We start from the raw sequence: 13,749 nt of genomic DNA on the forward strand, positions 1-13,749 counted from the left end.
GAGCCGTGAGTCAAATCTTTAAAATAAATATGTGTGTGTTTGTGTGTTTATGTGTGTGTGTCCTGTAACTCAGGAAAACCATAACATAGCATCCTTTTCCAATATCACAAATAGGTTCAAGAATGTGGTATGATGAACAACAACAACAAAAAGTAGAACTTTTTACTATCCTGAAGATTTGAAACTTAACAAAGCAATAGGCTGTGAAGATTATATATGCTTCCTTTTTCAAAATACAATTTATAATTAAGTTCCCTTGTCTTATCAACTCTTTTCACATTTCTTAAAATATGCTGAAAACTAAGAAAATATTTATAAAATATTAATCTTAAAATTAAATAAAGCTACCTCTGTAAGTCAAAAGGTGATAACTAAAATTAAAAAGCAAAACGACAAAAACTGGAAAATATCTGCAGCAAATATGGCACAGGATTATTAAATAAATGAATAAGGTATTAGATTAATAGATGAGGTATACAGAAAAGACTATTCACAAAAGAAACACATGGAAATACATAAGGAAAAGTCTTTAGGCTCAATAGTTAGCAAAGACATACAAATAAAAATGAGTATTTTCTAACTCAAATTAGAAAAGCATCTTGAAATATTTATACTCAAAATACAAGTAAACAGTACATTTATCAATGATGAAATTATAAATCTCTTTTTTTAGAAAGCAGTCTGACAGTATCACAGAAGCCTTAAAAATGATTATACACTTTAATCAGTAATCTAATTTTCTCTAAGTAAAAAAATAAACTTACTGGCTGGACCAAGTGGTTCATGATTGTAATCCTAGCACTCTGGAAGGCTGAGGTGGGTGGATCACTTCAGCTCTGGAGAAGAGCCTGAGCAAAAGTGAGATTCCACACACGCGCGCACACACACACACACACTAAAAATAGTAAAATTAGCAAGGCATTGTTGCAGGTGCATGTAGTCCCAGCTCCTTGGGAGAGTAGGAAGGAGGACAGCTTGAACCCAGCAGTCTGAGGTTACTGCAAGCATGATCCGCTAGCCTAGATAAAAGAGTAAGACTCTGTCCCAGAAAAATAAATAATAAAAAACTTGGCATATCTGAAAGCAAACCCTAAAAAGTGTTGCAATAATAAGGATATAATCAAACTATATGGACACAAGGGATGGAAGAGAAATCAATTATGTCTGAAAACACTTGAAGATTTCTTATAGAAGTTTAGATTTATGTTTTGGCTTTAAAGATAAAAATTTTAAGGGCCAAATGCTGAAATTATTTCAAGCAGAAAGTTCAAGTCTTAGGAAACTGCAACACATTATGTTTTCAGTTATCTGAACAGAATAGGAAGTAGAATAGTTGGCTGCAATGACTATGGATGAATACACAGGGGCAGGATAAGGCTAGTATAAGGTGATTATTATCTATGAAGATAGGATGAGGCTGTGATGCTGAAGATAAGAAAAACTAACTTGTTCTGCATGGAAAAAAAAAGTTCACTAGGGGTGTAAAGCAAATAAATCTTAAGAAGCAAATCCTAGCAGCTGTATGTCAAAAGGTTTGAGATGGGAAAAAAATTTCAAATTAGGGAGCACAGTTAGAAAAATTCCAGTAAGAGGCTTGATCTAAGGCTGTGAAAGTGAATGGAGTCTCAGCAGCAGAACTGTCCACTTTTGTCAACTTGACAGGACATGGGCCCCTAACAGAGAAATGGACAATAAAAACAATACCCAGCTTTTGAGTCTTGCTGACAAGGAGCGCAGAAAGAATAGGTTTGATAAGATTTACAGAAGATGAATTTTACTCCGCACATTGCACATTTGAGAGAACACTGATATGGAGATCTCCATGAGCTTCAAACTGAAATCTAGGCCTCAGAAGTCTAAAATAAACATCGAAATGATAGTTTAAGTTACATGAAAGTAATGGCCGAGGAGGGCTTAAGTAATGAGGACAGGATAATGGATTAGGGAGCAAGAACTGAAGTACTTAAGTTCTGTGTGAGGCACAGGAGTCTGCGGAGACCTGAGGTCTACAAAGTGGAAGAGCTCAAGAGGGCTGCTGACAAGCAACATGAGGTGTCACAAAGATTTAGAGAGGTAAAGACACAGGAGAGCTGAAGTGGAGCCATATAGCAATTAATAAGGTATGAAAGCAGTTTCTTAAATGTGAAGAAAAGCTTGTCAGTTCCTCAAAATGTTAAACACAGAATTGCAATATGACCCAGCAAATCTATTCCTGCATGTAATACACACACACACACACACACACACACACAAAATTGAATGTGGACTCAAACACACACCTGTAACCACATGTTCACGGCATTATTCACAAAAGCCAAAAGGTGGAAACAACCCAGTGCCCATTAAGGGACAACTGAATATGCAAATTGTCAAATATAGTACAATAGAGTATTATTCAGCCCTAAAAAAGAATGAAATGTGGTACATACTACAACATGGATAAACCTTGAAGCATTGTATGAAATGAGTCAGACACAAAAGGACTCTGTACTTTTCCACTTATATGTGGACACTTATACTGTACAATTCCACTTACATGAAGTATATAGAACAGGCAAATTCATACATACAGAAAGGGGCTGTGAGAGGAGGGGAAATGGAGAATTACTGTTCAATGCTTACGAGTTTCTGAATGGGGTGATTAAAACGTTTTGGTGATGAGACCTGGCACAGTGGCTCATGCTTGTGAGGTTGAGGCGGGTGGAATGCCTGAGCTCACAGGTTTGAGACCAGCCTGAACCAGAAGGAGACCCCCGTCTCTAAAAATAGCCAGGTGTTGTGGTGGGCACCTATAGTCCCAGCTACTCAGGAGACTGAGAGAGTACTCTAGCCAGGAGAGAAATGCTTGAGCCCAAGAGTTTGAGGTTGCTGTGAGCTGTGATGCAATGGCACTGTACTGAGGACAACAAAGTGAGACTCTGCCTCAAAAAAAAAAAGTTCTGGTGATGGTGACACACACTGCAACATACTTAATGCCACTAAACAATACATTTTTAAATGGTTAATATAAGCTTCAAGGCAGCTCCTGTGGCTCAGTGAGTAGGGCACCCGCCCCATAAACCAAGGGTGGTGGGTTCAAACCTGGCCCCAGACAAACTGCAACAAAAAAATAGCCAGGTGTTGTGGTGGGTGCCTGTAGTCCCAGCTACTTGGGAGGCTGAGGTAAGAGAATCACCTAAGCCCAAGAGCTGGAGGTTACTGTGAGCTATGATGCCACAGCACTTTACCAAGGGCGACAAAGTAAGATTTTGTCTCTAAAAAATAAATAAGCTTCATATTAGGTGTATTTTACCACCAGAAAAAAAAAAATAGAACTTCTTTCAAGGAACAGGAACTGTCAGAAGTGAAGCATGGACTACTGTCTTATGACATTTGAAAAGCTCAACTGGGACGTACAGAAGGTAGAGGGGTTTTTCTAGTTCCTATTTGTCTTAAGGCAGTAGATCTCAAAATACAATATTTGGGCAGAAAAGGAAAGAGATAAGTTGTTTTAAAAAAAAAATTTTAAAGTCTAGCCTAAAGCTGCGATTTGAGGGAGGAGAGTAACACCAGAGTATTTTCGTGGGTGCACAGTGGTAAGAAAAACACATTCAAAGTTGTGATACCATTTTATATCTGGAAAACCAACCAACCAACCAACCGATTGTTTCCATAATGCAAAGTAAAAAGGAACGCCAGACTAAATTTTCTTTGATGGTAAAATTAAACAAAGCTAGTCCATTACGAATATTCCTCAAAGAGAATTACAGAACAGAAGCGTTGGCATTTTTATATTTATCCAAACAGCATGAATTTCGACAATACGGAAAATTACACAAGACAAATGACCCAATTTCTTCAACGAACATTCTGTAAAGAGAAAAAAACAAAGAAACTTAAGAAGCACATCAACCAAGTATCACGTGTAAATCTGGTCAAAATCCTGACCCGCACAAACCAACAGTTAAAAATATGAGACTTCCAGAGGAACGTGAACGGAGAATGCTGCGGAAACTAGGGCTTGAGCAGCTCTGGGTCTGTGTCCTCTCCTCTCCAGGATCCCTGTTCTAAAATGCCTGAAAATGAGGCCAGAAGCGGCGTCCGGGCCTTCCCTGCACTCGTCCAGCGCTAACTGCGTCTCCCGCGCCCGGCCGAGCAGCGCGAGACCGGCCGGCCGCTGGGAGGAACTGTAGGGGGCGGGCACCGCCTCCCCGGGAGGCAACCCAGCAACCTGAAGGGACAAGTTCTGGCCTCCGAACGCCAGCGGGTCGGACCAGTCCCAGGCGCTACACCTGCCCCCAGGCTCCGAAGCCCGCCGGCCTCTGGTTGCGGGTGCGTCCTCCAGCCCGCCCCGGAGCCCGCGCGCGCCACGAGTCTCGCCCCCCAGGCGCTGCGCGGACGGACGGAGGCCGCGCGGGGTCAGGCGCCGCCGCCAGCCTAGCTACTCACCGCGACGCTGGCAGCCCAGGATCGCGGCCTTCCGGGACTCGGGCAGTGGCATCATCTCCCCTCCCGCCACAGCCCCAGTCCGAGCCGCAGGAGCCGCGGCGGGCGGAGCTGCCCGGGGAGGAGGGAATGCGGCCCGGGCGACCGGGCAGCCGGGCGTCGCGCAGATACTAGGCGGGGTGGCAGCCGCGGGCTCGCCCAGGCCCCGGGGCCTCGCCTAGTACCCGCGCCGCAGTCCAGGCAGAGCGCCGCGCGGCTGCCGGCGCCACGTGACGGCAGGCCCCGCCCCTCTGACGTCACCCCTGCCGCCCTTATATGGCGGGGCTGGCAGCGGCAGGACTGTGCGAGTTCCCCCTGAAGATTTCGCAGCTGCGAGCAGTGCCCTGGCTTTGGGGTCCGGGCTTTTCTCTCTGAAGAGAACCCCAGTAAAGACAGATACCCTGTCTGTGGCCCCAGCTGGTTGGGAGGCTGAAGCGAGGAGCGTAGCTCGAGCCTGGGAGCTCCCGGCTGGCGCACAGTCCCAGCGAAGTGTCTGTCACACCTAAGTGGGGCGTCTATGTGGTGACCTCCTGGGGGTCGGGGACCTCCGATGCCTAGGGAGTGGTGACATCCGGCCCAGGTTGGAGACGCAGCAGGCAAAACTCTGGTGCAGATTGGTGGTGGGATCGCGCCAGGGAACAGCCCTTGTGCCCAGCCTGGACGACGTAGGGAGACCCCCATCTCTCAACAAAAAGGACACATATCCTTAAATATATTAAAAGATGTTCAACATCACATATGACAAAGGAAGCGGAGGTTAAAGTGTGAAGAGAAAAGCTATGAAAAAAGACCCACATGCAACCTCATAGAGGGGAATTTGGCAATCTCCAACAAAAATGGTACAGGCATTCAACTTTGGCCCGGCAATGTTAAATTATACTCATGAATGTCTTAATATTTAACTTTGTATTCTGAAATAAATCCCACTGGGTCAAGAATTTTTTTTGTTTGTTCGAGACAGTCTCACTTTGTCATCCTTTGTAGAGTGCAGTTGCATCACAGCTCACGGCAACCTCCAACTCTTGGGCTTAAGCAATACTCTTGCCTCAGCCTCCCAAGTTGCTGGGACTACAGAATGCCTGGCTATTTTTAGAGACGGGTTCTCGCTGTAGCGGGGCTGATCTCGAACTGATGAGCTCAGGCAATCCACCTGCCTGGGCTTCCCAGAGTGCTAGGATTACAGGCGTGAGCCACTGCACCCAGCTGGGTCAAGAATTTTTTTTAAATGTTTTTAAGACCGTAGTGCTTCACAATCAAAGTCTGATAAGGACATTGTGCATATGTAGGGGGGAAATTCTGCCACCCTTACAAATTAAAGAGCAGAGTGCGGGGAAGGGAAAGAACAGTGTACTTGAGCTGAATAGAGCTAAACATGTTGCCCAGCCCATCTTCTCCTGAATTAATAGGCCCTTCTAAATACCTAATGGGGTTATCAGGGTGTAGGGGTTGCCACGTTGGTGCCGCCCAGGTTTCCCATCAGTACTGAGGACTCATTTTCGCGGTGTTGTATGCATAGGCAGCTGATGGCCCCCAGCAGAGTCCTTCTGTGGCACTGCCCTCAGCCAAAGATAAAAGCTGCTTGGTGCTAAATTGAGTATCTTTGACCCCTTTTATCCTGGTGGGGCAACTGGAATTAACATGTTTTTCAGGTATGGCTTTCTCTTACAAAGATAGTGTAGAGAATACACATGTGTCTTCACCCAGCATCTGCCAGTGGTTGCAGCTCACAAAAAACATACGCTGTATTATACCAAATCTGCCCTACTAGGGCTCAATCCTGCTGGGAACTCCTCAGAAACTGTCATGGGCAGTGGCAAGGAAATGAGTGTGAAGTCTACTAAGTATATTTAGAGGTGATATAACAAATTTAAGTATATAAATATTGCCAGAATATGTCCTTTCAACTACCTAGGCCTATAATGGAAAATGTTAAATATCACCTCAAACAAGTATCAAGGGCTACAAAGCTTTGGGGGTGGGAGGGTTGGTTGTTTGGGGTATACCCATGCAAAAGAGTTTCAAGACAAGCTCTAGGGACTTGCTGCTCACATGGTAGTACCGGGGACTGGCAACAGGAGTTTGCTCCACCCCAGATCTACTTAATTAAATCTGCATTTTACCAAGCCCTCTAGTGATTTATATACCAACTAAAGTTTGAAGTCCTGCTCTAGACCAGGTACAATCAGGACATGTGAATTTCCATTACTCTAACTTCTCTTCATCTTTGATAGTGTCAGATATTTAAATATTTGCCAATCTGATTAATATCAAACAAACCTGTCTATAGCTGTTATTTTAAATGATGTACAAGGTCACTTAACTATTATTCTAGTAATTGAGGATTTGGGTTAGCTCCAGTTTTTCACAATTATGAAGAATGACACTAAAATGCTCTTTTCAGTGTATCACTGTGGTTAAAAGTAGCTTGGAGCCCAGGCTGTGTTTGTCCCTGGATGTAGTTGCCAAATGAAATGCAGGATGGTCTTAAATTTGAATTTCAGATAAAGAATAATTTTGCAGTGTGTGTCCTATGCTATATGTGGAATAGATCTGTTTTAGCTGGTTTGTGCTAAATTGGGTAGTCTTTTTGTTTGTTTTTGAAACAGTCTATGTTGCCCTCAGTAGAGTGCTCTGGCATCACAGTTCACAGCAACCTCAAACTCTTGGGCTTAATCGATTCTCTTACCTCAGCCTCCTGAGTTGCTGGGACTACAGGTGCCCACCACAATGCCCAGCTATTTTGTTGTTGTTGTTGTTGTTGTTGTTTGGCAGGCCTGGACTGGGTTTGAACCCACCAACCTAAGTGTATGTGGCCGATGCCCTAACCGCTGAGCTATGAGCACCAAGTCTGGGTAGTCTTGAGACAACAAAAATTTGTGTTCTCACAATCCTGGAGGCTGAGAAGTCCAAGATCAGGCTTCTAGTGAGGGCTTCATGCAGCATCATAACATGATAGGGAATTGAAGGGGGAGGTGGGCATGGGACAGCCTTGCTTATTAACAACCAGCTAATTCAGTCCTCAGAGACCAAGAGCTCACTCCCTGCATTAATCCCTTCAAGAAGGCAGTTCCCTCAAGACCCAAATACCTCTTAAAGTTCTCACCATCTCTTAACACCCCTTACTCGGGGACTAAGCCTCAACATGAATGTTGGTGAGGATAAACCACTTTCAAACCATAGCACATTATCATACGTTGGCAATTAAGTTTCAACATGAATTATAAAGGACACATTCAAACTGTAGAATACTTACACCAAAATACTATTCATTGTTTACCTGAGATTTAAATTTAACCAGATATCCTATATTTTTATTATTTCCTAAGTGTGGCAACTCTAACCCTAGGCAAACGCTATTCTTAGTTTTCTCATTTCCTATGAAATGAGGATAGTAATAGAATTCATAAAATTATCATATGGATGAAATGGGATAATTCATGTGGACTAGTTGCTGTAGGATAAGTGAGTCAGCTCTTATTACTGTTTTGCACAGGTGTGTCTTAGGATAAATTCCTAGAAGGATGCTTCAGTTATAGAATTCTTGGGCTTGATTTAGGCTTGTTTGAGCATTTCATTATACCAAAACTATGTTTTGTGAAAAGCCTTGGTCAGGTTAGCAGATATTTCATAACTAGCTCCGGAATACAAATCAGATCTTTACATTTCCATACAAAAACAAAAAATTGCCACCTATAGCCAAGAATAGCTTTTTTGTTGTTGTTGTTGGGGATTAATTGAGGATACAGAGAACCAGGTCATTTGTTAGATAAAGTCCCTCATATAATTGTGTCCTGCCTCCAAGAGGTGTATCATAAACTGTGACACCCCCAACCCCCTCCCTCATTCCCCTACCCATCATGGCGTCTTAGGTCATCAATTGTCCTCATAGATTTCTTTTTTTTTTTTTTTTAAGATACAGAGTCTTACTTTATTGCCCTCAATAGAGTGTTGTGGCATCACAGCTCACAGCTACCCCCAACTCCTAGGCTTAGATGATTCTCTTGCCTCAGCCTCCCGAGTAGCTGGGACTACAGGTGCCTGCCATAACGCTTGGCTATTTTTGTTGTTGTTGTTGTTGCAGTTCTGCTGGGGCCAGGTTTGAACTTGCCACCCTCAGTATACGGGGCCAGCGCCCTACCCGCTGAGCCATAGGCACTGCCCCTTAAAGAAGTTCTTTCTTTTTGACCAGGGCTGGGTTTGAACCCACCACCTCCAGCATATAGGGCTGGTGGCTTACCCCTTTGAGCTACAGGCACCACCCCATAGATTTCTTTTAAATAACCCCAAATACTTGGATATTGATTCTGATTTGTTTTCTACTCTAGAGTCAACTGAAACAATATTTAAGAAGAGATTGTCTAAGGAATGCTAAACTATTTCTAGGACTAATTGGTGTTATCTAGTACCTGAATAGATTACATTACAAAACTAAGACTTAATATTGGGTCGATGGCTTTAAAAAAAAAAATAGAGAACATTTCTGTCTTTTTCTTTTAGAAAAGCTTGTTATTTACAGTATCCATTCTTTATGTTTTCTCAAATTTCAATACTAGGAAAAAAGCTGTTACTTCAAAAGGAGATACTTCATATTTATACTACTCTAATTCTTTCTTCCTTCAGCTGTTGAGATTTCTATTTTATCTTAAATAAGTTCATGGGTTAATTAGGACCAATTTTTAAGGGCTTTCTAGAAGCAGGCAAGGTATAAATAACACATGGACCAAGAATAGAATTACAATGTGACACTTGTGTTGCCAGGTCGACCTTTGAAAGGCTTAGTCAAGTTACCCAGGCTGCCTGTAATATATTAGTACCAATTATCCCTGCGTATTTCTAGCAATTGATTTTTATTAAGTATTTTGCTGAGGCTCGGCGCCTATAGCTCAACCGGCTAAGGCACCAGCCACGTACACCTAAGGTGGCGGGTTCGAATCCCCAGCCCGGACCCGCCAAACAACAATGATGGCTGCAACCAAAAAATAGCCGGGCGTTGTGGCGGGCGCCTGTGGTCCCAGCTGCTTGGGAGGCGGAGGCAGGAGACTCGCTTGAGTCCAGGAGTTGGAGGTTGTTGTGAGCTGTAATGCCACAGCACTCTGCCCAGGGGGATAGCTTGAGGCTCTGTCTCAAAAAAAAAAAAAAAAAAAAAAAGTATTTTGCTGAATGGGTAAGCATAAAGAGGTACTTACAAAAAGGTTCTTTTTTCTTTACATTGTATCTGTCATCTCAAAAAACAGGGGTTTCGTGAAGGGAAGAATGTTTGCCTGCCCCATCCCAGCATCCAGGCACCTGCCCTGAGTAAACATTCAACTGTTAATTGCATAAGCATAATGAAAAGACGAGCCTCATGATTTCCTCCTATAAAAACAAACTTGTCTTTTCTCCAATACAGACTATTTTTTTCTTGTTACCTGTCAGAAGCAGCCTTCCCTTCTTATTCCCCCCTTCAATGTCTTCCTTTCCTCATCTTCTGTTTCCTTATAGAGTTTAGTCCCTGTCACCCTCCTCGCCACCACTACCAGGGTGAACCCAACAGAGATCCTTCTAGCCCCAAAGATGCCCAGAGGATGTGGTGGCCACACATTCAGATGTTGAAAGCACTTCTCTGGGCTTTCAACAGCCCCAAACACCCAGCAGCTTCTTCCCCGATCCTGGCTAAAGTCACCAAGAGTCCATCAGAACGTAGATTCACACAGTGCAAGAAGTGGAAGGAGAGCTGTCGGCCAGAGCCGCGGGAGAGACAGTGAAAACGCAAACTCGGAAGCAGGGAAGCGTCTCCAGTGACACAGAGGCTGACAGGAACAAACAGGGAAGCTGGCTGGGAGGGCTGAACTGGACATCCAAACAAGCAAACAGACATCAGAAGTTCAGGGACCCAGTCAAGCAAGGTGTCAGTGCCAGGATCCACACTGCAAGAAAGCAGCCTAGGTGCTCGCTTCGGCAGCACATATACTAAAATTGGAACCATACAGAGAAGATTAGCATGGCCCCTGCACAAGGATGACACGCAAATTCGTGAAGCGTTCCATATTTTTTTGATGGAAGTGTTTCAGATTGTTTGTGAAAACACCACACTGTACCCCAGAAGTGCATTAATGTACATAGTTACTATTCAATAAAAAAAAAAAAAAAGAAAGAAAGAAAGAAAGCAGCCTAGGTCAGCATGTGCCAAGCAAGGCTTTCTGTGCACATCTGACTAAGGGGATGATTGTGGACTGCAGAAATTAGGCAGAAAGTCTCCAAGGGCAGAGCAGCACCTGCGGTTCCAGCAACTTCAGCAAATAACTGCAAAGTGTACACTTTACCGTAATAAATTAGAGGATAGTCTTAACTGCTTGACAGCCTGCATTTCTAATGTTTAGAGTTTTGACCCCTCAGAGATTTAGTGATAGATGAGTAACACAGTCTTAGGAATTGTCATTAAAGGGGGGAAAGGCACTTGTGTTGTAGGCTACTCTGCTGATCATGGGCATGCCACATGGGGTTCTCCCTGGGAACCTTGACCCTGCAGGTCTTTGCCAGTTGTAGATTTGCATATGCACTTCCCATGATTCCATGATGCTGCAAACTTGTACTCTAATGCTACTATGTTGAAGGATAAGGGGACCTTTTAACCCTTTATTAATGAAAATGATTTGTTTTCCTTTCATGAGCTGTTCACAGATGCCTCCAACTCTGGGAAGACAGTATCCAAATACCATTGAAATGACTTGCAACCCAATCGCTTCCTTAATTCGACTCGCTCGCTAATGTTTCCATAGGCAATGGATCTTAGACCAGGTTTTCGAAGAAAAAATTGTTCCTAAATGAAAATAAAGAGTTAAAATTTATTAAACCAAACAAGTCTTTGGTAATCAAATCATATCTAACATGGCACTCAGAAATCCCTCCCAATTTCCTCTGTGTGGGGAACAAGGGCAGAAACATACCACCAGGTCTTGGATTTACTGACCTAGTACACAGCACCCACAGGATGTGCCACGGCACCATGACAAGTGTCAGAGTGGATCCAAGAGGACCGGTCCTGCTGCTGAGGAGCTGCAGAAACACAGCCATCTGTGGTAGTGCCCCTCCTCAGATTCTGTCAGTGATACTCCAGGAACCCCTCACTCCCCAGACCCAATCAGTACTTCTGTCTTCTCAGAAACAGGGGATGCCATGGGCATAATGGCTCTGAAGGGGGTTGGCCGGGTTCAAAGTCCAGCTCTGCTGTTAATTATCTGTATGACCTCGACGAGTTAGTTGAAGCCTCTCCTCTTAAGGTTGTTGTGAAGACTGAACACTTTAATATGTACTTGTAAAGCCCTTGGGAGAGGAAGGCTGGCACAGAGTAACCAACTCTGGTTGGTTTTTTGTGTGCTGTGACTTAAGGAAGACTAAGAATAAATGTCTAACAGACTCTGCTGGATCCACATTAAAAGAGGTATTCTAGGTAGACTGAAGCCTCTTAGAGAGCAGAACTCTTGTACTTTCATCCCAGTGCCTGGATTACAGGCTACGACTTGTGTTGCATGAGAGGGTGAGTTTGCTTATCCAAGTCAGCTTATCATGGGCATGCCACATTGGGTTCTCCCTGGGAGCCGTGACCACTGTAGGTCTTTGCCAGTTCTAGATCCCAAGGGCAGATTGGTGCAGAGGATGGACCTAAAGGTGGAAGAGGGTGTTATCATTTCCATCTCCCTGTACAAAGCCCCCTCTCCTCTGGGTAAGTCACTAAATTTCCCAATGTGCTATATCATACAAGCCATTGATTGTATACTTAACATTACATTAATTTTTTTAGCACTATGTGTTTTATGAAATTCAGAAAACCACTCAGAGATATCTGTGTTCAATTCAACCACCTAGATCCATAATCAGAGCTCACAGAATGAACATGAAAATAAGCTCACAATCTCTTGTAATAAACACAATTTTGAATAATGAGATACCATTTTTTAACTTATCAGATTAGAAGAGTATCACAGTTCAATTATAACCATTGTGCAGAGACAGGCACTCTCACACACGTTCAAAGGTGCTCAAGTTCAGTTTGGATATTACACATCAGGGTCTAAAATGCAGTAGCTAGTGTCCCAATGAGTTCATGTTTTGAATTTATTCTAAAGATACATTTGCACAAGAATGTGTGAAGAATGTTCATTTAAGTATTAAGAAATAAAGAAAAGCCAGGATGATCAGAATGGTTATCAAAAGGGAGTATTTACCAATGGGATTGATTTTAGTAGATCCATCCAAAGGAACTATTTAAAAGGATGAGATTTCAGGCGGCGCCTGTGGCTCAGTGAGTAGGGCACCAGCCCCATATGCCAAGGGTGGCGGGTTTGAACCTGGCCCTGGCCTAACTGCAACAAAAAAATAGCTGAGTATCGTGGCCAATGCCTATAGTCCCAACTACTTGGGAGGCAGAGGAAGAGAATCACCTAAGCCCAAGAGCTGGAGGCTGCTGTGAGCTGTGACGCCATGGCACCCTACCGAGGGCGAGCAACAAAATAAGACTCTGTCTCTAACAAAACAAATAAACAAAAAAGGATGAGATTTTTATGTTCCTTTTTAATTTGAGACAGAGTCTCACTGTGTCACCCTGGGTGTAGTGTCATGGCATCATAGCTCACAGCAACCTCAAACTCTTGTGCTCAAGTAATTCTCTTGTCTCAGTCTCCCAAGTAGCTGGGACTATAGGCACCCACCACAATGTCTGGCTTTTTATTTTATTTTATTTTTTTTAGAGATGGGGTCTTGCTCTTGCTCAGGCTGGTCTCGAATTCCTGAGCTCAAGCAATCCATCCACCTCAGCCTCCAAGAGTGCTGGGATTACAGGTGTGAGCCACCATGCCTAGTCTTTTTTTTTTTTTGAAACAAAGTCTCACTCTGTTGCCCAGGCTAGAGTGCTGTGTCATCATCATAGCTCACAGCAACCTCAAACTCTTGGGCGTAAGCAATCCTCTTGCTTCAGCCTCCCAAGGAGCTGAGACTCAGATGCCCCCACAACACCTGGCTAGTTTTTTGATTTTTAGTAGAGACAGCTCTTGCTCTCGTTCAGACTGGTTTCAAACTCCTGAGCTCAAGTGATCCTTCTTCCTTGGTCTCCCAGAGTGCTAGGATTACAGGTGTGAGCTGCTGTGCCCAGCCTATTTCTGATTTTGAAAAATGATTTGAAATGTATTTTCAAAATATACTAAAAAATGGGGTGGTGCCTGTGGCTCAAAGGAGTAGGGCGCCGGCCCCATATACCAGAGGCGGTGGGTTCAAACCTGGCCCTGGCGAAAAAAACCTGCAATAATAATA

The 13,749-nt window shown here is 43.7% G+C and overlaps 2 protein-coding genes and 1 non-coding gene across 3 annotated transcripts in view; 1 reads left to right on the top strand and 2 right to left on the bottom strand.

Annotated features, from left to right (window-relative positions):
- Nucleotides 1-4,635, bottom strand: part of GALNT11 (polypeptide N-acetylgalactosaminyltransferase 11) — a 72,054-nt gene extending 67,419 nt beyond the window's left edge. Inside the window, exon 1 of the mRNA XM_012806511.2 lies at nt 4,429-4,635. The gene's annotated coding sequence lies outside the window, so the exon portion shown is untranslated. The remainder of the gene's footprint in view (nt 1-4,428) is intronic.
- Nucleotides 4,636-10,389: 5,754 nt separating this feature from the next.
- Nucleotides 10,390-10,496, top strand: LOC111726079. Its single transcript, XR_002773963.1, has one exon. It is a non-coding gene; the product is annotated as a U6 spliceosomal RNA (small nuclear RNA).
- A 611-nt stretch (nt 10,497-11,107) lies between these two features.
- GALNTL5 (polypeptide N-acetylgalactosaminyltransferase like 5) overlaps nt 11,108-13,749 on the bottom strand; it is a 45,825-nt gene continuing 43,183 nt past the window's right edge. The window contains exon 9 of the mRNA XM_023514460.1: nt 11,108-11,263. Within this exon, the coding sequence (XP_023370228.1) occupies nt 11,108-11,263 (156 nt within the window). The remainder of the gene's footprint in view (nt 11,264-13,749) is intronic.

The sequence above is a fragment of the Otolemur garnettii genome, unplaced genomic scaffold (genome assembly GCF_000181295.1).
Source record: "Otolemur garnettii isolate 467f Iridium unplaced genomic scaffold, OtoGar3 scaffold00053, whole genome shotgun sequence".
Taxonomy (NCBI): domain Eukaryota; kingdom Metazoa; phylum Chordata; class Mammalia; order Primates; family Galagidae; genus Otolemur; species Otolemur garnettii.